General features: G+C 39.6%; 1 protein-coding gene across 7 annotated transcripts in view; it reads right to left on the reverse strand.

The window, feature by feature from the left end:
• CCP110 (centriolar coiled-coil protein 110) overlaps nt 1-24,538 on the reverse strand; it is a 30,871-nt gene extending 6,333 nt beyond the window's left edge. For 2 of the 7 annotated variants that reach the window (XM_010388545.2, XM_010388547.2), the window contains exons 1-12: nt 24,304-24,538; nt 20,372-20,527; nt 15,188-15,316; nt 9,775-11,422; nt 6,252-6,382; nt 4,968-5,145; nt 4,282-4,421; nt 4,048-4,164; nt 2,161-2,262; nt 1,849-1,965; nt 1,177-1,250; nt 598-660 (exon numbers count right to left, since the gene is read on the reverse strand). In XM_010388545.2, the coding sequence (XP_010386847.1) occupies nt 598-660; nt 1,177-1,250; nt 1,849-1,965; nt 2,161-2,262; nt 4,048-4,164; nt 4,282-4,421; nt 4,968-5,145; nt 6,252-6,382; nt 9,775-11,422; nt 15,188-15,316; nt 20,372-20,512 (2,840 nt within the window). In that variant the 5' untranslated portion in view covers nt 20,513-20,527; nt 24,304-24,538. Of the gene's footprint in view, nt 1-597; nt 661-1,176; nt 1,251-1,848; nt 1,966-2,160; nt 2,263-4,047; nt 4,165-4,281; nt 4,422-4,967; nt 5,146-6,251; nt 6,383-9,774; nt 11,423-15,187; nt 15,317-20,371; nt 20,528-22,499; nt 22,643-24,045; nt 24,264-24,303 lie in introns of those variants that run through there. The other 5 variants (XM_030925578.1, XM_030925577.1, XM_010388546.2 and 2 more) reach the window with 4 other exon arrangements.
• Nucleotides 24,539-26,257: the final 1,719 nt, after the last annotated feature.

The following is a 26,257-nucleotide window of genomic DNA, read 5'->3' on the forward strand; positions in this document are numbered from 1 at the left end:
AGTAAGTATCAAAGATCCTCTGGACTGTGCAACTGAACTCAAGACATATCACGCTCAAAATTTCTACCAGAGATAGCATGTCCTACAAAAGCTCCAGATACATCTGGTCTGACATGTGACCAGGTATATGGCCAGGTATTCATATGAATCTTGAGCCTGAGGACCACCCCCCACCCAATTCAGCAAGAAGTGATCTACTGATGTCAAGAAGAACAAAGTCAACAAAATGAAATTTGGGATTTAAATTTTTTTTTTGAGATAGAGTTTCACTCTTGTTGCCCAGGCTGGAGTGCAATGGCACGATCTTGGCTCACTGCAACCTCTGCCTCCCGGGTTCAAGCAATTCTCCTGCCTCAGCCTCTTGAGTAGCTGGGATTGCAGGCATGTGCCACCATGCCCAGCAAATTTTGTATTTTTAGTAGAGATGGGGTTTTCCATGTTGGTCAGGCTGATCTCAAACTCCCGACCTCAGGTGATCCATCCGCCTTGGCTTCCCAAAGTGCTGGGATTACAGGCATGAGCCACTGTGCCCAGCCAATTTTTTTTTTCTATAAAAAACAAAAAGCCTCTCATTAAGACTAAGTGATTTTTTCTCACCTTGTTTCAGAAGGATTTTGTTTAACCAGAAATTTCTTATTTGGCATTCCCATTTCAGCAGCTCTAACACAATATAAAAATAAGGACATCATATATTTAGAGAAGGGAGGAAAACATGCTTACAAATGTAATACAAGAGACAGAAACAAATCATCATTTAGAAGCTGGTGTACTACTGGAAGACCTGTACTAAGCATATTAAAGACTCCATTCAAGAAAGAAGAATTTTTTTAAAAGTTACTAAGATATTTTTCCCATTAAGTCTTTATTCCCCAGAAACCTTTAGGGCATCAGAAAAAGCATATATTTAGTCACTGAATATAAAGATTAACTGTTTTTAAGATTGATCAACTATCAGTTATGAGTTGAATGTTGTCAAATTTAGTAAATAAATTCATCTAAGATGAAATGAGATTTTAGCACCTGATTTTAATAAATTTTTTTATATAAAGGGGATTTCTATCAGCTCAACTGCAGAAAAATTAACCCTTATTTCTAAATTTAAATATGCAAATAGACCAACAGATGACTACAATTAATTGGTTTGATAACTAACATGACGTGATACAAAAAACTTACTTCATGTATTTCTTCCTATCAAGAGACTTCTGTGTTGCAGCTGAAAGAGCCACTCGTGGACTTTTCATTTTATCCTTTAATATACAAAAGTAATGTCAAACTCTACTGGTACCAATTAATACTACTATATTATAATACAGAATGATCCCAAACTGCCTGGAAAAGCTTCTCTCCACTAACATTTTTAATTTAGTTAAATCATCTTGTTTTGTATTTTTGAAGCAGTCTAATTCTAAGAATTAAATAATTAGAATTATGTAAATTTTGCTTGCTTTTCCTTTGCCAATTACACTAATTGATTCAAATCACAAACTCTGATATACTTCAAATTAATTTGGAGCCTGTTTTCTAACTCAGACTTCAAAAAAAGTAAAACCCACGTTATAACTGAATTCAAGAAAATTCAATAAGGAGCAGCTGATAGACTGTATAAGCCATCTGAGCAAAACATTCAAAGCTTCAACTCTAAAATCCAATTAGAAAACAATATGCAATTCTTAAATTATGTAATTCTTTTAAATCTATCTACAGATTTAAATGTTGCTAGTAATTCCAGGAATTACTTGTGGTTAAGAATTATCAGAAAGGTGCTGAAGTCAACCAAAAATGACATTTAATATCAATTACCCTAAACCCAGAAGAACTCTATTCATTAGAAATCATATAACATACCATTTGCCTGAGCATTTTCTCTTTGCGAACGTCTCGATCATGATGTAGAATAGACATTCTTTCAGCTGCATCCATTACAAAGAATATGTCATGAATACCATACAGGGCAGCTCGCAACTAGACACAAGAAAAGAAAATATTGTATACATTTAAATGATGAGGTCAGAGTTCAGGAATACTATATACCATGTACACTTACTTATAGAAAAAGGTTAAAATAATTTTCATTGAAACCTATTTTCAGTAATTAAATTAAAAAGGAGAAATATAATATGTCCATGTCTTAAAAGCCTTCAGGATCCACGTATTTACCTGAGCTAACACTCTTTCCTGAAGTGAAGCATCTTGAGCTGAAACAACGCCTCTCTTTAATGGTGCTTCTGACTGAAAACTTCTTATGAATTCCATAGTATCCTGAAAAAAGAAATGCTCCTTCAAACATATTTTTCTAGAAAGATTTGTGATCACTGGAGTTTCCTTTTTTCTTTTTCTCAGTCAATCCAAAATTACTGTCTTTCCTCAGGAATCCCTCAGATACCAAAATCCAAGGATGCTGGAGTCCCTTATACAAAATGGTTATCTGCATATAACCTAAGCACATCTCCCATGTACTTTAAATCATCTCTAGATTAGTTAAAATACTTAATAAACATACATGCTACATAAATAGTTGTTATATTGTTTAGGAAATAATGACAAGAAAAAACGTCTGTACGTGTTCAGTACAGACACAACCATCATTTGTTTTTTCTGAATTATTTTTGATCCATGGTTGGTGGAATCCACAGATGTGGAACCCAGAGATAGAGGGCCAACTGTACTAAGAACGTAAATAAAACTGTTACTTATTAGAAGTCAAACACCACTCACTTTCAAGCAAGAGAAATACACACAAACTGCTTCATTTACATGTTATTCATAATATTATCTGAGTAAGATTAACAATTATTAGGGGAACCAGCCCCCAATATTTCAACGTAGATTCTTTCTATTTTTCATAAGTGTTGGCTGGCTGAGAAATAAAGAGAAAGAATACAAAGAGAGGAATTTGACCGCTGGGCCTCCAGGGGTTACATCACATATCAGTAGAACCGTGATGCCCACCTGAGCCTTAAAGCCAGCAAGTTTTATTAAGGATTTCAAAAGGGGAGGGGGTGCAAGAACAAGGAGTAGGTCACAAAGATCACATGTTTCAAAGGGCAAAAAGGAGAACAAAGATCACACGCTTCTGAGGAAACAGGACAATGGCAAAATCAGAAACTACTGATAAGGGTCTATGTTCAGCTGTGCACATATTGTACTGATAAACATCTTAAACAAAAGAAAACAGGGTTCGAGAGCAGAGAACTGGTCTGACCACAAATTTACCAGGGTGGAGTTTCCCAATCCTAGTAAGCCTGAGGGTACTGCAGTAGACCAGGGCGTATTTCAGTCCTTATCTCAACTGCATAAGACAGACACTCCCAGAGCAGCCGTTTATAGACCTCCCCCGAGGAACGCATTCCTTCCCCAGGGTATTAATTATTAATATTCCTTGTTAGGAAAAGAATTTAGCGATATCTTCCCTACTTGCACGTCCGTCTACAGGGTCTCTGCAAGAAGAAAAATACAGCTCTGTTTTGCCCAACCCCATAGGCAGTCAGACCTTATGGTTGTCTTCCCTAGTTCCTAGAAAATCACTGTTATTCTGTTCTTTTTCAAGGTACACTGATTTCATATTGCTCAAACACACATTTTACAATCAATTTGTACAGTTAACACAATAGTGGTCCTGAGGTGACATATATCCTCAGCTTATGAAGATAACAGGATTACGAGATTAAAGACAGGCATAAGAAATTATAAAAGTATTAATTTTGGAAACTGATAAATGTCCATATTAAAATGAAATCTTCACAATTTATGTTCAGAGATTGAAGTAAATACAGGCATAAGAAATTATAAAAGTATTATTTGGGAATTGATATATGTCCATATTAAAATGAAATCTTCACAATTTATATTCCTCTGCTGCGGCTCCAGCCAGTCCCTCTGTTCGGGGTCTCTGACTTCCCCTAACAAACAAACAGACTTCTAAAACTGCCTATATTACAGTGACTAAAAAGTGTTTAAGTTCTGAACTAATCTGTTAGCTCAGCTGTCACAAGACTGATAGAAACTAAGACAGAAGTAAATACAAACAATTTACAGGAATCTCACTTTTACAGTTTGTCGAAGTTGCTTCAGCTTATCTGTCTGCATAAGTCTACGAGTAAGAAATCCTTTTGCCACTGCAGTTATTTTGTTAAATTTTGCTTGTATTTCCGGACTAAAAACCTAGGAGAAAGAAGATAGACACAATGTTTATTGGTGTTCATTTATACAGTCTAAGATAATATAGCTTTTAAGAAAAGATAAATAGATAGATGGACATGTATCATTAAGTTTACTCACTTGAGACCATCTAGTTTTGGCTCTTCCAAAAGGCCTTGTTACTGACAGTTTAGTCAAGCCACTAGTTGATGATCCCCAGAGGTAGAATGGTGCTTCGTTTGCAGAAACAAAGCTATACTGCAGGGCAGAATTTGTGAAACCTAGAGAAACATACATATAGTATTATACTTGATGTCATATAATTAGAATACAAAGAACATCCCAATAAACACTTGTGACACTCATTAATAGCAATTGCCTCCAAAACTGACCCACCTGCCGACTTAAAGTATTTATGGACTTTAAAGCTTATGTACCAGATGGATCTTTTCAACACAGTGTCTCAGGACAATTGAGATATGAAGATAAGCTCTTTAAAGGGACTAGGGAATTAGAGGTAATTCAAGATCACTCAGGAGAGAGCAAATTGTTTTCACTCGAAGTATATCACCTGCTGCATGAATGATCAGACTGGGCTCTGAGCCGAATTTCCTGATATTTTCCTAGCAAAGGTATTCTTTGCCCACAAACTGCTCACAAGTCTTTGATCTCCTATCTTGTCATTTTTCACTGGTTACTAAGCAGCTGGCGAAGAGGGTTGGACATGGAATCATTTGAAAACAGGAGATATAATCTTATAGTGTGCCAAATAAATATCTTACTGTAGGATCATTTTCCCAAATGCAAAAGGATTTTTAAATATTTACCAGAACTATTTGAATTTGAAGTATGGAGTGAGTCCGCTTGAGACAGCATTGTTTCCAGCAAACTAGAGTCACTTATTTTTCTCCATTCTAATTCCACTGCACTGTTAATGTCCAACTCAGAGGCTTCCGCTGTCATTGCCTTCTTCTCTTTTAACATTTTCTCCTGCTCTTCTATTTCCTATAGATGAACAGTTTATTGTAACATGCTAAACCTTTTAATTATGTCCCAAAATGATATCATTTTAGGCTTAGCCAAAAGTACATGTAATTATCAGCAATTATTATTTCAAGTTTTTCTTCCTCAAATTATCCCTCCTTCTTTCTCCCTTCCCTTACCTTCTCTCTCCTTCCTTCCTTCTTTCCTTCCTTCCTTCCTCCCTCCCTCCCTCCCTCTTTTCTTTTCCTTACTCTCTCTCTCTCTGTCTCTCTCTTTCTCTCTCTCATTTTGAGAAAAGGAATCTCACTCTGTCCCCCATGCTGGAGCACAGTAGCACAATCTCAGTTCACGGCAATCTCCACCTTGAGGGTTCAAGTGATTCTCCTGCCTCAGTTTTCCAAGTAGCTAGGACTACAGGTGTGCACCACCATTTTGTATTTTTTAGTAGGGACAGGATTTCACTATATGTTGGCCAGGCTGGTCTCAAACTCCTGACCTCAGGTGATCCACCCACCTTGGCCTCCCAAAGTGCTGGGATTACAGGCATGAGCCACGGCGCCCAGTCTATAATGTATTTTAATATGTGATAATGTATAAATTATTAATAACTATAATAATATTATAACAAGTGTCATTCTTTTTTTTCTTTTTACAGAGACAGGGTCTCCCTCTGTTGCCCAGGCTGGAGTGCAGTGGCTACACAAAGGCGAAATCATAGCTCACTGCAGCCTTGAATCTCTGGGCTCAAGTGATCCTCCCACCTCAGCCTCCTACATAGCTGGGACTACAGGCTCATGACACCATGCCCAGCACAACTGTCATTTTTATGATATAACTCTTGCAGAATGTGTACTTTAGCACCTATTTATAAAATACCTTTTGAAAATATTAAGCTTTAAATCAAGGATTCAATAAAATATCCGATAAATTATGCAGTTACTTTTAAATAAGGATCTAAATATCAAACTTCACATTTTGACAAAAAATACCATTCATGTATCAAAATGACTCCCTTACCATAAGACATATGGAGGAAAAAATTACAAGTATTCTATACATGACCAAAATTCATAGGTATCCTTGGCTAAATTTCACTTACCAGTTGTATCTCCCCCCACATTCCTCACCTTTTGCAGTCTTTCTTGTTCCCTTTCCTGCTCAGCTATGAGTAGTGATAACTGCTGAGCGTGCTGTTCTTCTAGTCTCTTCCGCATTTCTTCAAAAGCTAGCATCTTGCTTTTTAGTAACTCCTCGCTTTCTGAAAAGAAACATGTCTCCTCAATTTAGAAAATTCACTACAAGTCTAATGTCCGATATTTTATACCATTCAATTTAAATTATCCTTCTGACAGAGAGTATTCCTGGATCTGACATAATACAATCAAGATATAGCTGGGTCTCCGCTTTGAACCACATTCACATTTTCCACTCCTTTTATTTCATGATACTCAGTAAAGTAAGACCTGTATTGCATCACCTTTACCCACTCATTCAACAGATCCCATCCTGATCTGAAACGACAGACCCAGGACTATACATTCAGACAAGATTCTCCTGACTCTACTTAACTTTCAGATATGGTTCTCAACTGCATCCCACCACCATTTTTTTTTTGACACTTGTCCTCCAGGGTCTCTGGTATTGTAGCTTGTAGTTTTGTCTTGTTTTGATTTTCCAAGAAAGTGTTTCTTTGATGGTATAAAGCTTTCTCAGCTTGAGGTTTCAAAAAGGACTGGACAAGAAAATTCCAGATATTTTAGTTACTAATTAAGAGAAAACATTATGACAATACAAGCTTCCTACGTAGAAGGTGGTAAGACATGTTGAAATGTACAAATACCAAGTATGGGCCGAGCGTGGTGGCTCACATCTGTAATCCCAGCACTTTGGGAGGCCGAGGCAGGTGGATCACTTGAGATCAGGAGTTTGAGACCAGCATGACCAACGTGGTGAGACCTGATCTTTACCAAAAAAATACAAAATTGGCCAGGTATGGTGGCGCATGCCTATAACCTCAGCTACTTGGGAGGCTGAGGCAGGAGAATCGCTTGAACCTGGGAGGCAGATGCTGCAGTGAGCTGAGATGGCACCATTGCACTCCAGCCTGGGCAACAAGAGTGAAACTCCGTCTCAAAAAAAAAAAAGGACATTTCCACTCTGTTGGGCTTATATACTTCTGATATTCACTAAGGCAGCCTCTTGCCTTGCTATGCTGTCTACTTGGAGGATCCAAGTTGGCTCCCCAGGTAACAGTCACTGTTTTTATTAGAGCTCTTATAAAGTTGCACAGGATGGGCCAGGGCTGGTGGCTCAAACCTGTAATCCCAGCACTTTGGGAGGCCAAGGAGGGCTGATCACTTGAGCCTAGGAGTTCGAGACCAGCCTGGCCACCATGGTGAAACCCTGTCTCCACAAAAAATATAAAAATTAGCTGGGTGTGGTGGTGCAAGCCTGTAAATCCCAGATACTTGGAAGGCTGAGGCAGGAGAATCGCTTGAACCCAGACCTGCAGTGAGCTGAGATCGCACCACAGCAATTCAGCCTGGGTGACAGAGCAAGACCCTGTCTCAAAAAACTAAAAATAAAAAATAAAGTTGCACAGGTTTTAAGCAGTCTGACCCAACCCTGTATTTCCCATAAGCCCTAAGAGCTTAATTTACTTGATTTATATGTCTTCTATATCAGTGATAAAGAATTATGAACCATGACAATAAAGTAAGGAGTAATGAAGGAGAAAAACGTGCTTTAATAAATTGCTGTTAATAGATACAACAGAAAGAAACTGAAATAATTTTTATTAATAAAGAATCTCTTTTTTTTTTTTTGAGACGGAATCTGGCTCTGTCACCCAGGCTGGAGTGCAATGGTACAATCTTAGCTCACTGCAACCTCCACCTCCTGGGTTCATCCAATTCTCCTGCCTCAGCCTCCCAAGTAGCTGGGATTAAAGATGTGCACCACTACGCCCAGCTACTTTTCATATTTTTAGTAGAGACGGAGTTTCGTCATATTAGTCAGGCTAGTCTCGAACTCCTGACCTCAAGTGATCCACCCACCTCGGCCTCCCAAAGTGCTGGGATTATAGGCATGAGCAACTGCGCCAGCCTAAAGAACCATTTTCGAACCACCTATTCAGAGCCTTATTTCTGATACTTTATCTAATAATTTGATGTTAAAGTGTTTACCGAAGGGCCAACTACATGAAGATCGCACTAAAAATGAAAAAGCAAACTGAAATAAACATTAGAAACCATAGTCCAAAAGAAAGACCTCATAGTAATACAGTGAAAACTGTAAGTGATGATGTTTCAAGCAGGACTGTTTGGGGCTAGGTGCAGTGGCTCACGCCAGCACTTTGGGAGGCTGAGGCAGGTGGATCGCTTGAGGCCAGGAGCTTGAGAGCAGCCTGGCCAACATGGCAAAACCACATCTCTGCTAAAAATATAAAAATTAGCCAGGCCAGGTGGCACGCACTTGTAATCCCAGCTACTCTGGAGGCTGAGGCACGAAAATCAATTGAATCCAGGAAGCAGAGGTTGCAGTGAGGTGAGAACCCGCCACTGCAATCCAGCCTGGTGATAGAGCAAGACTCTGTCTCAAAAAAAAAAAAAAAGAACTGTTTCCTCCAATTATTAATATTCTCAATAATACCAAGTGGACTATGAAAGCTTTATCATTTAAATAAGAAGATCCATCCAGGCATGGTGGCTCACGCCTGAAATCCCAGCTACTCAGGAGGCTGAGGCATGAGAATTGCTTGAATCGGGAGGTGGAGGTGGCAGTTAGCCAAGTTTGTGCCACTGCACTCTAGCCTGGGCAACAGTGCCAGACTGTCTCAAAAAAGAAAATCCTGGCTGGGTGCTGTGGCTCACGCCTGTAATCCCAGAACTTTGGGAGGCTGAGACGGGAGGCTCACTTGAGCTCACGAATTTGAGATCAGCCTGGGCAAATGCCAGAAACCACATCTCTACAATACAAAAAATACAAAAATTAGCCGGGCATGGTGGCATGAGCCTGTAGTCCCAGCTACTTGGATGAGGTGGAAGGATGGCTTCAGCCTAGGAGGCGGTGAGCTGAAGTCATGCCACTTCACTCCAAACTGGGGTGATAAACCCAGACCTTGTCTCAAGAAAATCTTTTAGAAAGACTATCAAATGGCAATAAACTGTAGCTGACTATAAGCTTTCTAATAAGATAAAATTAAGTGCCTATATGAATAAAGACCATTTTTTTCCCCAAAAATGTCAATTTTTTTTTTTTTTTTTTTGAGATGGAGTCTCGCTCTGTCGCCCAGGCTGGAGTGCAGTGGCCGGATCTCAGCTCACTGCAAGCTCCACCTCCCAGGTTTACGCCATTCTCCGGCCTCAGCCTCCCGAGTAGCTGGGACTACAGGCGCCCGCCACCTCGCCCCGCTCGTTTTTTGTATTTTTTAGTAGAGATGGGGTCGTTTTTTGTATTTTTTAGTAGAGATGGGGTTTCACCATGTTAGCCAGGATGGTCTCGATCTCCTGACCTCGTGATCCGCCCATCTCGGCCTCCCAAAGTGCTGGGATTACAGGCTTGAGCCACCGCGCCTGGCCCAAAATGTCAATTATTAAAATAAAGGTATCATCTGCATAGCAGGTATTAAATGCTTCAAGGATTCCTTACCTTTGGAACTAGTTCCTAATATTTTATTCTTGTTAATGAAGACAGATCCCTTAGGGTATCTTTTTTCTGGCAAATGTTGCCTTTCTTGTTCAGTTATTCCGCTTGTTATGACATAAGGGCAGTTTTCTTTTTGCACACCATCAATATCCAAATCAAGTCTCCGTTTAACTTTCTCAAAACTGTTATCCAAAAATTGTTCATTTCCACAGGACACCATAGATGTGTCCATCTGCTGTCTCATATTCTGGTTTTGCATCAGTAAAGGAGAAGGGTTTTTTACATCGTAAGACTTATTCAGTTCCGTTTGCAAACTGCAGTTTTTCTCTAACATACTGGCTGGCTTGAGTCCACTCACAGTTCCAAAGTTTGGACTTGCTATACACTGACTGCTGGCATATGGTTCATGCAGTTTTGGCATCACAGCACAGGTACTGTTCATTTTGTGTGCGCCTCTCTCATCGGATGTTAACTGACCTTCCACAGTAGAAAGTCCATGAGTAACTTTATTTCCTAAATGATTTCCTGAAGATTGACATACCTGATTTGATTTACCTAAAACCACATCTTCTTTGACTTCAGATGTATTTTTGCCCACATAAACCTTGCTGGAACAAACTCCTGCTAAATCAATTGGTAACTTTGGCACAATTTCAGGCCCATTTGTTTTTTCATCAGTATCTTGAACAATTAAGTCCATTGCCTGTTCTTTTCCTTTAGGGCTTAATTCACAGGCATTTATTGGATTATTTATAAGTATATGACATGCTGATGATGTCCTGGAACGTCTTCGGTGCATTTTAGGACTCATACTTGGCTCCGGACTAGGTAATTTGGCATATGAACCTGTAAGACTTTTGATAACATTATTTTCAGTAACAAAAGTGGGAATAACTTTAAAATCAGAATTAGACTCTAGAACAGTGGAATGGCCAGTTCGTACAGGTATGTCCACTTTCGAAAAGCTAGCTAAAACTGGCATACTCATGCTGCTTGCTTGAGTGGAAGCACCTTGGAGAAGAACATTTGATTTATTAAGGCTTGGTTTGTCAGGAATAACTGAGACACAGTGTTTGCCTGTCAACTGGGCCTTCTCTTTTACACAGTCAGCCACTTTAACAGCATCATTTTCTTTGTCTAAATGACTCTCATTAACAATTCTCATCATACTACCTCTCAGACTGCGTCTAGATTGTTCTCTTTCTATATATTCCTTTGACTTTTTCATCAGATTCTGAAGACTCATTACATAGGGATCTGGGGTGACTTCTGCCAAAAGTGGTAGATCCTGTTGTTCATTTACTGAGAAGAGACCATCAGAAATAAGAGTTTCTTGTGGAGTTGCTGAAGAGGTCTTTGGAAAAGCTTCATTTTCTACATGGCTAATGTTGGAACTATCACATTGCTTTGGAGAATTAAATCCTTCTGAATCTCTAGCTAAGTCTGTTCCGTTAGTTTTACATTGGTCCTCATTATCCAATGGCAAAATCCCAGCTATCTTATCAAGCTTTGCTGCAGTAGAGTGTTTGGTATGGCTTGGAAAGCTATTTGGAACTGTAGCAGGAACATTCAAGTTTCTGACTTCTGAATTAGAGTAAACCGTTTCCATCTCCCACTGATCAAAATCACTGGCATTAGGTGCTTTTCTAACCTGAAACAGGAAATTTAAAAATTAATATTTCCTCATTGCACAAAAAGTATCTGATTTCACTGTTTTCTAAAATGAAATTGAAGATTCAGAATTCTGACATTTCAAAACACAAAGAAAAACTAAGATGACAGGTTTCTATGGTATCCTGTATCACAGGGGGCTCAAATTATTATTGAAAAAACACCTACTGGTCATCCTGCCAAAGTTATTAAAAGACTTATAAAAAGAAACTTATCTAATCTGATACAAATATGAACATATATATGTGTATACACACACAGATATATTCATATATCCATGTGCAATTTAATCTTAGAATAGAAGCACTTTCCTTAAATTTCTTCTATTCGTGTTATTAACATTACCAACTGTTCCTCCTAGGATAGCTATCATCCAAGGATAATAATATATGCAATAAACAGCAAGTAATGAAATGTCTTACATAAATGATTCCCTCTCTAACAAAAACTAACTTGTCCAGGACACTGATTAAGCAAAAATGATTCAGTAATAAGACTCCTGCACCCACATGCTTACTCCAAAGTTTAACTAAAATCCCTCCATAAAATGAGGGAAATTTGTAGTAAACAATAGCCCAGCCATGAAGCTTAAATTATTTAGAAATAAGAAATATTTGAACTTAAAACTCAATTCATTAAAACAAAATTCAATTTGATTAATTGATGCTTAGTTAAAACAGCAAGTTGTTAATGAATTTCGGAACAGCCAAAATAGGTAAACATTTGGTAGATGATAAAGATGAGAACAACTACATATATGAGAAAAAGAAATGTAAAATATATCTAAAGCTGGGCGAGGTGGCTCATGCCTGTAATCTCAGCAGTTTGGGAGGCCAAGGCAGGTAAATTGCTTGAGGCTAGGAGTTCAAGACCAGCCTGGCCAACATGGCAAAACCCCATCTCTACAAAAAATACAAAAATTGGCCAGGCGTGGTGGCAGGCACTGGTAATCCCAACTACTCAGGAGGCTGAGGCAGGAGAATCACTTGAACCCAGGTGGCGGAGATTGCAGTGAGCTGAGATCACACCACTGCACTCCATCCTGGGTGACAGAGTGAGACTCTGTCTCAATAAATAAATAAATGTAAAAATAGATATTTTGTATCTAAATAATCCAACTTTGCAAAAGAATAAAAAGAGAACTACGATGGTTTCTAAAGGTAATTATAAATCCGTATATTAAACTGGCAAAAATCATTGTATTATCATATGAATGTAGACATCAAAAGCCTGAATATTGGCCGGGCGCGGTGGCTCACGTGTGTAATCCCAGCACTTTGGGAGGCCAAGGCGGGCGGATCATGAAGTCAGGAGATCGAGATCATCCTGGCTAACACAGTGAAACCCCATCTCTACTAAAAATATAAAAAATTAGCCGGGCTTGGTGGTGGGTGCCTGTAGTCCCAAATACTCGGGAGGCTGAAGCAGGAGAATGGCATGAACCCAGGAGGCGGAGCTTGCAGTGAGCCAAGATCGCGTCACTGCACACCAACCTGGGCAAAAGAGCGAGACTCCGTCTCAACAACAACAAAACAAGCCTGAATATTACAATTTTTTTGGTTGTTTTGTATGTGCTTATTTTTTTCTAGACCACATGGCTCTCCTATTTTACCTTACAAATCCCAAGCCAGGTAATGGTTTCCAGGTACTATGCAATACACAGTACAACAAGACATACTTAGTCACAGCCTCAGGACCAAAATAAAACAAAAAGGATGCATATTTACGAAATCCATGAACATGTTCACAGGTTTAAGTAAAACAGATGATTTCCTTATATAAAATATTTCACATTTGTGATATTCGGAAGCTATGTTGTTTATACGTCACTAAAATGAGCCTTTAGTTAGACAAGCTAAATAACAACAAGAAAAAACTCTATCATAGAATCTTAGGTTTTACAGGTGAAGCAGAAATCTAATTGTTTTATATAAAATTTTCCTATCTGAGTAATTAATTCATTACAGTTCAACATTATACATGCTCTTTTAACAATTTTATTAGTAGTGTATTTTATCTTCCCTCATGGACCAAAAATGATACGCCATTTTCGTTTCAATCACAGGAAATATCTAGTAAGTAAAAAACCCACCTCTTATTGTTAAATTAGCACTACTCAATCCATTTTTTAAACTTAATATGGACAGTAATTATAATCTGCAAAATGAAATCTACTACCCACACACTATGTACTACTGTGAAAGGGAAATAAAATCTCAGGACCCCAAACTCAACTATGTCAAATGAGAGTCACTATAACTCTCAGACTGTGTCTAGATTGTTCTCTTTCTATATATTCCTTTGACTTTTTCATCAGATTCTAACGACTCATTACATAGGGATTTCAAGTAACTGAAATGGAAAATCACATGTCAAAGGAAAAAGTAAAGCTTAGGAACTGAGTCACACAAAAACTGCTTTCCTTTTATTCCTAAACAGACAGCTGCAAAATAGAAGGCCACCTATCTACCCAGGTAGCCTCTCTTGCAAATTGCTCACAAGGAAATTCTTTGTAGGCCCCAAAATCTTTACACCAACCCAGAGTTCTGCTGAATCTCACTCTGACAAGATACTGACAAAGACCAAAGATGACTAGAAATCATCCCTTTGGAGACAAATGTATATTTGACTTCTCCTCTACTCTGTTTACTTTATCCTATGTAAAATGCAGATTTATTGAGCTTGAGATGAATGCATAGCTGACTGTTCCTCTACCCCCACCTTTCACATGTGACATGTGGATTCAGTGGGTGCTAATCAAAACCTCACAAAAATGTGACCACTTATCTCACTACCTACCCTACATTTTTTTTCTTTCCTCTTTCCCCTCCTGCTGTTCTTTCCCCTTTAAATACTGAAGTCCCCAAAACCTCTTTTGGAAAAGCACAAGCCACAGATCCTACTGCAACTTTTGTCTCTTTTTCCTTGGCACATCCTCAACCTTGGCAAAACAAACCTCTAAATGGATTGAGACTCGCCTCAGTCATTTTCTTTGGTTTACACTACCAACAGAGAAATGAACCCTTAAGGTTCATTATACATGTGTCATCTAATACGAATTATACAGACAAACCACAAACTCCTAAGATTATGAAAAAACAAAAAGATGTTACACAGCAGAACACTCCTATATGTTGTAGAAATTATTTGTTCGATCTAATTAATTTGTTTTTCTTTTTAGTACAAAATGATCCACATGTCAGAACAAATTGTTTATACAAATCTAAAAATAACTGCACAAGGTGTAGATGTGTTGTTTAAATAGTTTTTAGACAGGATGCATCTAAACAATTCAACGTACCTAAACTGCATTTTGTGTATCTAAGAGCAGAATTTTCACCAAAAAAAAAAATGGGGGCAGTTATTTACTTAAGCAAAGAATGAGAATAAGGTCATTTAGTCAATAGTCTAATTAGTTTGGAGTAAACAATAATGCCCAATTCTATCATTTTGTCACTGAGAATTCAATGTTTTTAGAGTCACAAAATGCAAACAATAAGCAATTATATTCAGTGTATGGTTCCATTGTGTAAATATCCTCTGATTCAAGTACTGGGCAACACTAACAAGCAAGTGCATTCTCTTTGGAGTAACTGAAATGGAAAATCACAAATTATGAAGCTTCTCAAATGTAACAGTAAAGTACATTAGTAATTAGTTAAGTGCAAATATATTTCAGAAAAATTATCATCAATGCTTATCTTATGATTTATTTATTATAACTGAAACAGCATAAATCACACACCTGAACATTGTCAAGAATCTCCTGGACACGAGTCAGTAAAGTTTTCTTCCTGTTAACCTGCTTTCTTGCTTCTACATCAAGTGCTTTCTGCTTTTCTTGTTGCATTTCCTTTCTTTTCTCAACGTTAAGCTGCAAAACATCATAAAAATGTAATTATTTCCCACGATAAAAATATCATAAAATTGGGAAGTTCTGAATCAGAAAGGTGAAAAACATGTGCAACAGGCAAAACTAATCTATAGTGAAAGAAATCAGAACAGTGGTCTGGGTACTGAGTGGGATGGGGCATTAGAGATCTTTCCATGGTGAAGAAAATATCCTGTGTGGGTGTGAGTTATACATGTGTATGCCATATATCAAAACTCATGGAACTTTAACACTTCAGATCTGTGCATTTTGCTATGTGTAAATTATTTTCAATCAAAAAGTTAAAAAGAAAAAAAGTTTGTTCACTAATCAAATGTTCTAAAATGACAGAAATAAAATTAAAGCCCTTTTGGCCACTGCTGAGTTTTTTATTACTTCACTTGAATATTGACTTGAATATTACTTCACATTCAGTATCCTTTTTTTTTTTTTTTGAGACTGAGTCTTGCTCTGTCACCCAGGCTGGAGTGCAGTGGTGGGATCTCCGCTCACTGCAACCTCAGCCTCTTGGGTTCAAGCAATTCTCCTGCCTCAGCCTCCTGAATAGCTGGGATTATAGGCATGCACCACCACACCCAGCTAATTTTTGGATTTTTAGTAGAGATGGGGTTTCACCATGTTGGTCAGGCTGGTCTCAAACTCCTGACCTTGTGATCCGCCCACCTCGGCCTCCCAAAGTGCTGGGATTACAGGCGTGAGCCACCACGCCCAGCCCACGTTCAGTATCTTATTTTACTGGGTCAATTGGATTCTACAACTTTTAATTTTCTAACCAGTGCACAATTTAACTCTTTGCTGCCTAAAAAAATGTCCAAAGGTTTAATGACAAAAGAAACAGATAATGTATTATTTGCCTACAAAATCAGAACATCTTTTCTTTCACCTCACTCTACCTTCCGATAAAAATATAACGTACCTGGCCCGGCGCAGTGGCTCAAGCCTGTAATCCCCGCACTTTGGGAGGCCGAGACGGGCGGATCACGAGGTCAGGAGATCAAGACCATCCTGGCTAATACGGTGAAACCCCGTCTCTACTAAAAAAATACAAAAAACTAGCCGGGCGGGTTGGGGAGAGCCTATGGTCCCAGCTACTCGGGAGGCTAAGGCAGGAGAATGGTGTAAACCCGGGAAGCGGAGCTTGCAGTGAGCCGAGATCCGGCCACTGCACTCCAGCCTGGGCGACAGATCGAGACTCCGTCTCAAAAACAAAAAAAAATAACGTACCTAAAAAATGGAAGGGTTCTAAGCATTGTATCTCTTTATAATGGATTTCAATCTTAATTATTAAGTCCTAGGAAATTAAGTCACTGTTAACAGTCAAGACTTATCGTAGACTTACACAAATAGAAAATATATAATTAAAAAATTATTTCAGAAGTTGCAATATTCACCTATCAAATACAATATAAAAATGTGGATTAGGTCCATAAACATCAGATTTTGCTTATAGATAACTAACAGATGGAGTCATAGACCCTATACAACAAGCCTCAGACATTTTGGTCCACATTAAATCAAGCAATATGTTATCAAATAGCTGGTAAATATGTTGTTTTAAAACTTTTTCCTAATGCATGGTACCAAAGAATCATTATACAATTTATTTGCTAATCAAGAGGAGAAAATGCATACTTTAAAGAGCCATCTGGCAGTCACTACTGTAAGCAAGTGTTCAAACTAAACATCACTAATACAGGGCAACTAAACATCATGTAACTTCTGAATTAATTTAGTATGAAGTGTCGGGCATCATCTCCAAAGAATTCCTTATTATTTATTTTTTTTTTGAGATGGAGTCTCAGGTTAGAGTACAGTGGTGTGATCCTGATCCCTCCTGGGTTCAAGCAATTCTCCTGCCTCAGCCTCCCGCACAGCTGGGATTACAGGCAACCGCCGTCATGCCCAGCTAATTTTTATATTTTTAGTAGACAAGGAGTTTCGTCATGTTGGTCAGGCTGGTCTCGAACTCCTGACCTTAAGTGATGCACCATCTCGGGCTCCCCAAAATGCTGGGATTACGTTTTTTTTTTTTTTTTGAGACAGGGTCTCATTCTGTTGCCCAGGCTATTGTGCAGTGGCTCGATCTTGGCTCACTGCAATCTTTGCCTCCTGGGTTCAGTGGGTCTTGGCTCACTGCAACCTTCGCCTCCTGGGTTCAAGTGATCCTCCTGCCTCAGCCTCCTGCATAGCTGGAATTACAGGCATCTGCCACCATGCCCAGCTAACTTTTGTATTTTTAATAGAGATGGGGTTTCGCCATGTTGGTCAGGCTGGTCTCAGCCTCCCACCATGCTGGGATTACACGCATGAGCCACCCCATCCAGGCCCATCTTCAAAGAATTCCAAAAATCTTTTAACTTGTTTATCAGACTTCACTTCCAGTTCATAGGAACTACAGGGACTAGAGAAACAAGTTAAATATCACTATTAGGAAATGATGAGACAAATCCAAGATCTAAGGAATTCTACAAGACAATAGCTCTGGTCTCTTTAAAAATCCAGTATCACAGTTTTGGTTTTTTTTTAAAGATAGTATCTCACTCTGTCACCCAGGTTGCAGTGCAGTGGCATGATCAGGGCTCACTGCAGCCTCAGTCTCCCGGGCTCAAGTGGTCCTCCCACCTCAGCCTCTAGAGCAGCTGAGACTACTGGTGCACGCCACTACACCCGGCTGATTTTTGTATTTTGTGTAGGGATGAGATTTCACCATGTTGCCCTGGCTGGTCTCAAACTCTGGGGATTAAGCAATGCAATACACCCACCTCAGCCTCCCAAAGTGATGGGATTACAGGCATGAGGCACCATGCCCAACCAATAAAAAAAATTGTTTTTAAGACGTAGAGGAACGGTTCTAGATTAAAATAAAGAAACATAACAAGCAAATATTAATTATGAACTTTGGATCCAGATTGGGGGAATAAAGTTATAAAAGGCATTTTGAGCACAAATGGAAAAATTTAAATATGAACAGAATTATTAGATATTATTAAAAATTATTAATCTTCTTAAGATGTGATAATGGTATTGGGGCTTTACATATGAGAATGTCCTTATTTTTAAGAGATGTATACCAAAATATTTAGGGAAGCAGTGTTAGGTCTTTGTGGTTTTCAAATAGCTAGGCAATTTTTTAAAATGTATATATGTACACACACACACATACATGTATATAAAAATCACAAACACAATAAAGCAAAGATGATAAAAATGTTAAAAATGTTAAATATTGTTTAATCTAATGGTAAATCTACGGGAGGTCACTGTCCTTTCAATTCTACTGTATGTTTGAAAGTTTCATTACAAAAAGTTGGCAGTTAGCTCTGGTGTCTTTTTTTTTTTTTTTTTTTTTTTTTTTTGAGACGGAGTCTTGCTCTGCCGCACAGGCTGGAGTGCAGTGGCCGGCTCTCAGCTCACTGCAAGCTCCGCCTCCCAGGTTCACGCCATTCTCCTGTCTCAGCCTCCCGAGTAGCTGGGACTACAGGCGCCCGCCTCGTCGCCCGGCTAGTTTTTGTATTTTTTAGTAGAGACGGGGTTTCACCGTATTAGCCAGGATGGTCTCGATCTCCTGACCTCGTGATCCGCCCATCTCGGCCTCCCAAAGTGCTGGGATTACAGGCTTGAGCCACCGCGCCCGGCCAGCTCTGGTGTCTTTAAAAATTCAATTAAATTAATTAAAATTAATCTTTTAACTCCTGTTATACCAAAAAATAAATTTAAAGCTCACTTTTTTCTAATATTAGTTTGTGATTTAAAATAAAGTCATATGCATTTTAAAAATATCCAATTAGTATCAAACGGTATATGATGAAGTGTCTTCCCTATTATCCTATATTCTCTCACCACTCCCCAGAACAGGAATAGCCATCCTTTAAAAAACCCAAATGGTTAACTTATATAGGGTACCTCTTATGATCCAGGTGGTATTCTAACCATTTTATATCTACGCATTCATTTAATCTTCAAAATAGCCTTATGAGATAGGCACTATTTTATCTCCATTTAACAAATAAGAAAATGGGCCACAAGTTTACACAGCAAGTAGCAAAGCAATGATTTGGACTAGGCCAGAAGGCTCCAGAGCCTAGGCTTTTGTTTTTCTTTTTTTCCTTCTTTTGGGATAGGGTCTTGCTCTGTAGCCCAGGCTGGAGAGTTTTTCCTTCTCTTGGGACAGGGTCTTGCTCTGTAGCCCAGGCAATAATGCAATCCTGGCTCACTGCAGCCTGGAACTCCTAGGTTCAAGGGATCCTTCCACCTTAGCCTTCGAGTAGTTGGGACTACAGGCACACGTCACTGCGCCTGCCTAATTTTTTAAAATGTTTTTGTAGAGATGAGGTCTCACTATGTTAACCAGGCTAGTCTTGAATTCCTGGTCACAAGCAATCCTTTTCCTTCCAGCCTCTCAAATGACTGGGACTATAGGTGTGAGCCACTGTGCCTGGTCCAGAGCCTGGACCTCTAATCATGACTCTATACTGCCCCTGACAACATGCTGCACACAGTGTTTTACACTAGATCATCGAGATCCTTCCATGCCTCAACATTTACATCTGCCTTACTGTAATGGTATGTAAGAGATTTTATAAAATGGACCACAGTTAAACTACTCCACTACTGATGGACATTTAGGTTGTTCGTCAACCTTTGCTATTTTAAACAATGCTAATGTAACTCTGTACTTACTTCTTTAGGCTGACGTATGAGTATAATTGTAGGATACACCCAAAAATGGAACTGCTGACTCAAAGGCTATGTATGCTTTTAAATTCTACCAAACTCTCATCTAGAAATAAAATAAACTGATTCTCTTAGCAAAAGTGCATTAAAAAGTGCATTTTCTCCACAGTCTAAGGAACACACGGTTCTATTAGCTCTTTGTCAATCTATAATAGTAAGTAAAAAATGCTAATTCATTTGCATTTCTCTAATTCCAAATAAGGGCATCTCTTCAAATGTTTATAAGCCTTTCTTTTGTTTTTCCATGAACTCTTTTAGTTGTTCACTATAGAAAAAAACTATTTAAAAACAAAGCAAGTTTACCAGTGGAGAAAGGATAGCCACTCCATGAAAGTGAATAAGTGAGATACTTTCAGACTGAGCAGGGAGAAAGCTCTCTGTGGATAGTGATGCTTCTTGTATTCTGGCAAGACTTTTTTCACAGAACTTCTCATACTCCTCCATCTTCCCACAGTCACACTACAAGAGAGAAAAATGTTATTTTTAATGTACTGGGAAAAACAGATCTTATTTGGCAGAGTTTGCAGAGCATGAGAGAGTCCCTATAATTCACAATTCCTATAACTCGTCCTCCCAGAATTGTCTTACTAATCAGGAGCTAATTCTTGGGTATGGTAATTCACCTCAAGAACCTGTCCAATTAAGATGTCCTTGATATATTAAGTATTTCTGAATATTAATGCATGTAAATCAATCTTTAAATGGGATTAATTTAGCTAAGAATTCATAACCTTCTTAAAGAAAACAAAGTTCTGTACACCTTTACTAACTTCAGATTGTAAAATAGGATATTATATTTTCTTTAACAGGACTTATCTACAAAGAAAAACTATATCATACAAAGGCAGAAACACTGTAGCAAAAAAGCCTACTTAAATCAAAGAATATTTACTTTTAAAAATTTTCTATTTTGAAGTTCAAAGGTTACTTTTTTTTTTTTTTTAAAGAGATAGGGTCTCACTATGTTGCCCAAACTGGATTCCAGTGACTATTCACAGGTTCGATCACAGTGCACTATAGTCTCAAACTCCCAGACTCAAGCAATCTTCCTGCTTCAATTTGCCTATCTTAATACTATACTTGGACTCCATGGGCACCAGTCAACTCAGTCAGAGGTAAAAAACAGAAAATCGATTGGCTCTGATATTAATTATATTTTATTGTTGAAAATTGGAATCATCACCAAACTACTTAAAACAATCCCAGTAATTTCACAGTTTCTGGGAAATTGTGATTATGAAAATACAAGGTAACCAGCAGGGATTAGGCATCATATTCATTCATTTAGCAAACATTAAATATTGATTGCTTATTTGCACAGCATTATGCGTGGCACCTCCTTTAAATAAATAAGGGAAAATAAAAAGACATTATCAGAATCATAACCAGCAAGGGTATGAATAATACAATAATGTTCCTTTATGTCTTCATTTTAAAAGAATTGGTTTCTTAACAAAAAAAGAGAGGGCAGGGAAATTCAATTCATGATGTGGGATATGCAAAGATGAAACAGGATATGTCCTTGGTAGGCCTCAAAGTACTTAAAAATTCAGTACACCAAAGTATCAGGGACAAATTACAGTGCAATGAGAAATGGGGAAAAAAATAGTCAAAATTACAATCAGGTTATTTAAAAATAAGATATAATGCTATTTTTGACTAAATAGTTTAATCATAGTTTAAGAACAAAATTTCTTCCTACTATTCAGTTGTAATTATTTGTGTTCAATCTATGCAAAGTAGGAATCTAATGATGAACAAATGGTTCTCTACAGTGTGAGTGAGACTATTTTACAAAGTTATTTATTTTAAAAAAGCAAAAGTTAAAACAATACAACGCCTTAAGGCATAGCCTTTTTTTAGTCTAGGTTTCAACTCACATTATTTCTTAACAACCCCATTTCTGCTCAAATATTTTATTTTTTTAATACATGCCATGCATTCAGCAATACACAGAATGTAAATAGATTATACAAATAAAGTAATATATCTTCTATGGATACGCAAGCAAAGCATTAAATTCAAATTTAGAAGTGGGGGAAAGTATTAAGGAAATCTAATACTTTTATGGTCATAGTTTTATTTTTCTTTCCACATCATAGAGATATGCCTCATTGTTTCAGAAAGTTATTCACATCCCTTAAATAATACACGTATGTCCTACATCTTGCAGATGTATATAGTACTATATTATTATTACAGCACAACACAGCATATGACAATGCATTACTCATTCAAATATGAGTGCTAATATGGAGATTATACAAATTACTAGATGATCCTTAGAGCATGACTGGATCCTTCTTATCCTTTAGTCTCAGCTTGGATATCCCCTCCTCAGAGAAGGCGTCCCTGATGACCCCATCTAAATTAACTCTGTCTCGATCACTATCACATTACCCTGCTGTTTCCCAATTTTCATAGCACTTACCACTATCTGAAATTATCGTGTTTATTTCCTTGATTTTTGTCTGTCTTCCTCCACCAAAATGTAAGCGCCATAAGTACAGGTACCTTTTCAGTCTTGTTCACTGAATCCCCATTATACAGAACAGTATCAGCACACAGCAGGCACTTGATAAAAGTATTGAATAAATGAATAAGAATAATAATAAGCCCAAACAATAATGTAAACCAGAAGAAAAAAAGAAGGCGGACTATACACCAAAGCTAGCAAGGAAGAATGGAATTTAGAGAATGGAAATTTCACCATGGCTCTATTCCCAGAGAAACTCGTACCTCTTAAACTGCAAAGGTAACCATTTAAGAAGTGAGCAGTCCATATCCCATGATTAAGCAAGAGGACACGATGCCTTTCACACTACAATTACCATTGTCAGCAAGGTTTTATTTTAAGGGAGTCTTGACTACGAGGCTACCCCAACCACAAATCTATTACCCTATACCTTGCCATCAGGCATCACTGGTCCACTTCCAGTAATAATTTGTCAGCTACAGCAGGTTCAGACACGCCCTGTCTTCTCCATTTATACCGTAGAGAACCACTGACCCCTGTCCAAATGAGCCTCTTTCCAAACCCCCTAGACTCATGGTCCTATCTGCTCCTTACCCGTGCTCTGCCAGACATGTCACTGAAAGGAGTGGTAAAAGTAACACAGAACAGATCCTGCTTTTTTTTTTTTTTTTTTTTTTTTTTTTTTTTTTTTTTGCAGAACCTAGTGTTTCTTTGCCCATCAGTTCCCCCAAAGACGCAAACTTCTTGCAGAAGCGGTAAAGGGGAAGATTTCTTATTCAGATGCATACTAGCTGCAAGTTCTTGGCAAGCCAGTTACCATCCCCACACCTGTTTCCTCCTCTGTAAAAGAGGGATGATCAGGGTATCCGTCTCAAAGGAATCTTGCAAGAATTCAATGAGCTAATGCATGTAGGGCAATTAGCATAGTGCAGAACACGCAGAAAGCAACAAATAATGGGGACTGCTTTTCTTATTAAGAGGATAATGATGATGACGATTTTTAGCAGTAGAGTATGAATTCCTGGAGGGCAGCGACAGTGCTTGGTTCCCCGTAGGATTCAAATGGAATTGAAAATTATAGAAAAGGGGACAACGGCTTCCTCATTTCCCTGTCTCTAGACCTCTCCCCGTCAAATCAATCTCGAGATGGCTGCCATTTGCCTAAACTGGGGGTAGGGAGCTTGGATCGTAACCAGAATAGAATCAAAGGATGGGAATCATCTAGCAGCTCCAGGGGCAATCAGTTACTTTATTATCCTCAAGCTTATGCCCCAGAGTGGCAAAGGCGAAGTAAGCAGCGCTCCTAGGGCCTTGGTTGTGGTAACCGAGGCTCATAAACGGCCCATGCACACCCCGGGGAAGCCGCTCTCTCCAGCACCGTGGGAGGGAGAAGAAAAACAGCCCCCAAAATTGGATCACCACGATGGGGTTCTCCGGCTCTGGCCCTAGTTTCATTTACCAGGAAAAACCCCCTGCCCTCTCCCCAGCGCCCCATGCCCACCTCCTCCAGCTCCTCCGATTTAAGGCTCCAAACCGAGGGCCCTCCAAGCGGGGCCGGCATCGGAGCATCACCTCAGCGACCGGTGCTGGCTGCCCCCGGGGTCCCGCCTCCCTACAGCCGGCGCCTTTCCAGGCGGGGCTTGAGGCCGGGGAGCCCAACAGAGCCCGCCCTCAACTCCTCAGGGCGCCAATTTCGCCTCGCCAGACCACCTCTCAGCCCGGACCCGCCGAGGCTCGAACCCCCTCCTCATGCACACACCTGATCCCCCACGGCCCCTTCAGCTCCTCTCCCCTCGCCACGGGCCTTGTCAGGAAGCGAATGGCTCAAATGGTACCGACAGAGCGCAGCTCGGTCCGCCGCCGCCTTCTCCTCCTCCTCCCCGCCATATTACAGATCTCAAGCGGCAACGCGGGCTCCTGGCAACCGCCGCCGCCGCCGCCACCCCGACTCCACCTCTCAGGGCCGGCACTTCCGGTGGTTGCTTCCCCGGCTGTTAAAACCGTTGGGCCACCAGAACACTACCATCCCCGAGGTGCATTGCGCGCCCGCGATGGAGGACGAAATGCTTACGGCCAGCACGCTGCACGCTGGGAAACGTAGTCTTCAATGCAAGCTACAGTCTAGAATTTATTAATAAATGTACTTATTTAGTATAATAGGACCACCCCTCAGGGTCTGAAGCCCCCTGAAGTGTTCCTTGAGGTTGCTATTTTTTTCTTATCTGTATAAAGATAACCCCTTTCTATGCAGCCGTTAGAAAACATGTAACATTCACCAAAATATTTTCTTGTAGATAAAAACGCTGAACCCACCGGGGGTGATGGCTTACGCCTATAATTCCAACATTTTGGAAGCCGAGGCGGGAGGATCGCTTGAGCCCAGGAGTTAGAGATCAGCCTGGGCAACAAAGGGAGACGGCGGCATCTCTACAAAAATTTTAAAAATTAGGCGGGTGGGGTGGCGCTAGCCTGTAGTCCCAGCTACTTGGGAGGCTGAGGTGGGAAGATGGCTTGAGCTTAGGAGGTCGAAGCTTCAGTGAGCCGTGATTGTACCACTGCATTCCAATCTGGGCGATACAGTGAGACTGTCTGGAAAAATAAAAAATAAAAAAGGCTGAATCCTAGTTGCCAACTGGAAGGCTTAAGACATTTATCCCCTTTTGCAAATCAGTGGGAAAATGCACTAAAGGAAAAAAAGGTAACGGAAAAAATCCCTGAATCTTTTTGGAAAGTTCTCTACATAAAACTGTTACCAGCCTTCCAAAATATGTCCAGGGGTCCCTTTTCATTCCCTAACTCAGCTTTACGGTCTATCTCTCTTACCCTCCTTCCACTGCCTGTTTTTGCATATGTAAAATGGGGGTTTAAAAGTGTCTATCACAAGGGTGGTTGTGAGGCACAGTTGAGGTAACTCTTGCACAGCGCCTGGTACAAAAGCCCTTAGCAGAAGTAAGATTAGGGGGAGGAGGAGTGAAAATGTCACAAGTCACTAGGGAGGCCTTTATGTCAGTCCCCATCCTGCCATTAACTGCTTAATTCACCTATCCTCAGTTTCCTCATCTATGAAATGAGGGAATCCTTAAAACCCCTTCCAGTTTTATAATCCGATTGTGCCTTCTTTGCTAGGCTCTTCCAGTCCCCCAGAATCAGGAAAATAAAGTCGATTGAAATCAGTTTCCTGAGATAATAACTGTTAGGCTGTATTGAGAATGAGATAAGCATATAAAGTGTTTGCTCACCAAGTATCTAGGACATGGTAAGTGCTCTGTAAACGTTAGGTGTACTTGCTAACACTTTTATTTCCACCCACGAGAATGTGAGTCCCGTAAGAGCAAAAACCCTGTAGGTCCTGTTCAACTGTGTCCGGAGCACCTGGACCGGTATTTGGCACATCTTGAATTGAACTGAACTGAACGGAATTGAACTGAATTGAACTGATAGTCTAAGCATCCTGCCTCTCCAAGTTCCGTGGACTTCAGTTTCCTCAACGGCAGATAAAGGAGTCACTAAAATCCCTTCCAGAACTTTAGGACGGTTCTTAGCCCTCCTTTTCTCGCCTAGGAGTCTGAACGCCCAGGTTGAAGTTCAGACCCCAGAAAACCCTAAGCCACTTTGGGTTTGGAACGTGAGCCTAGGGTCTGGGACTTGGGCCCGCCCCCGTTGCCAGGGAGCGGCTCCGCCCACTAGCGCTGCGAATCCCGATCTCTGATTGG

The sequence above is a fragment of the Rhinopithecus roxellana genome, chromosome 20 (assembly GCF_007565055.1).
Source record: "Rhinopithecus roxellana isolate Shanxi Qingling chromosome 20, ASM756505v1, whole genome shotgun sequence".
Lineage (NCBI taxonomy): Eukaryota > Metazoa > Chordata > Mammalia > Primates > Cercopithecidae > Rhinopithecus > Rhinopithecus roxellana.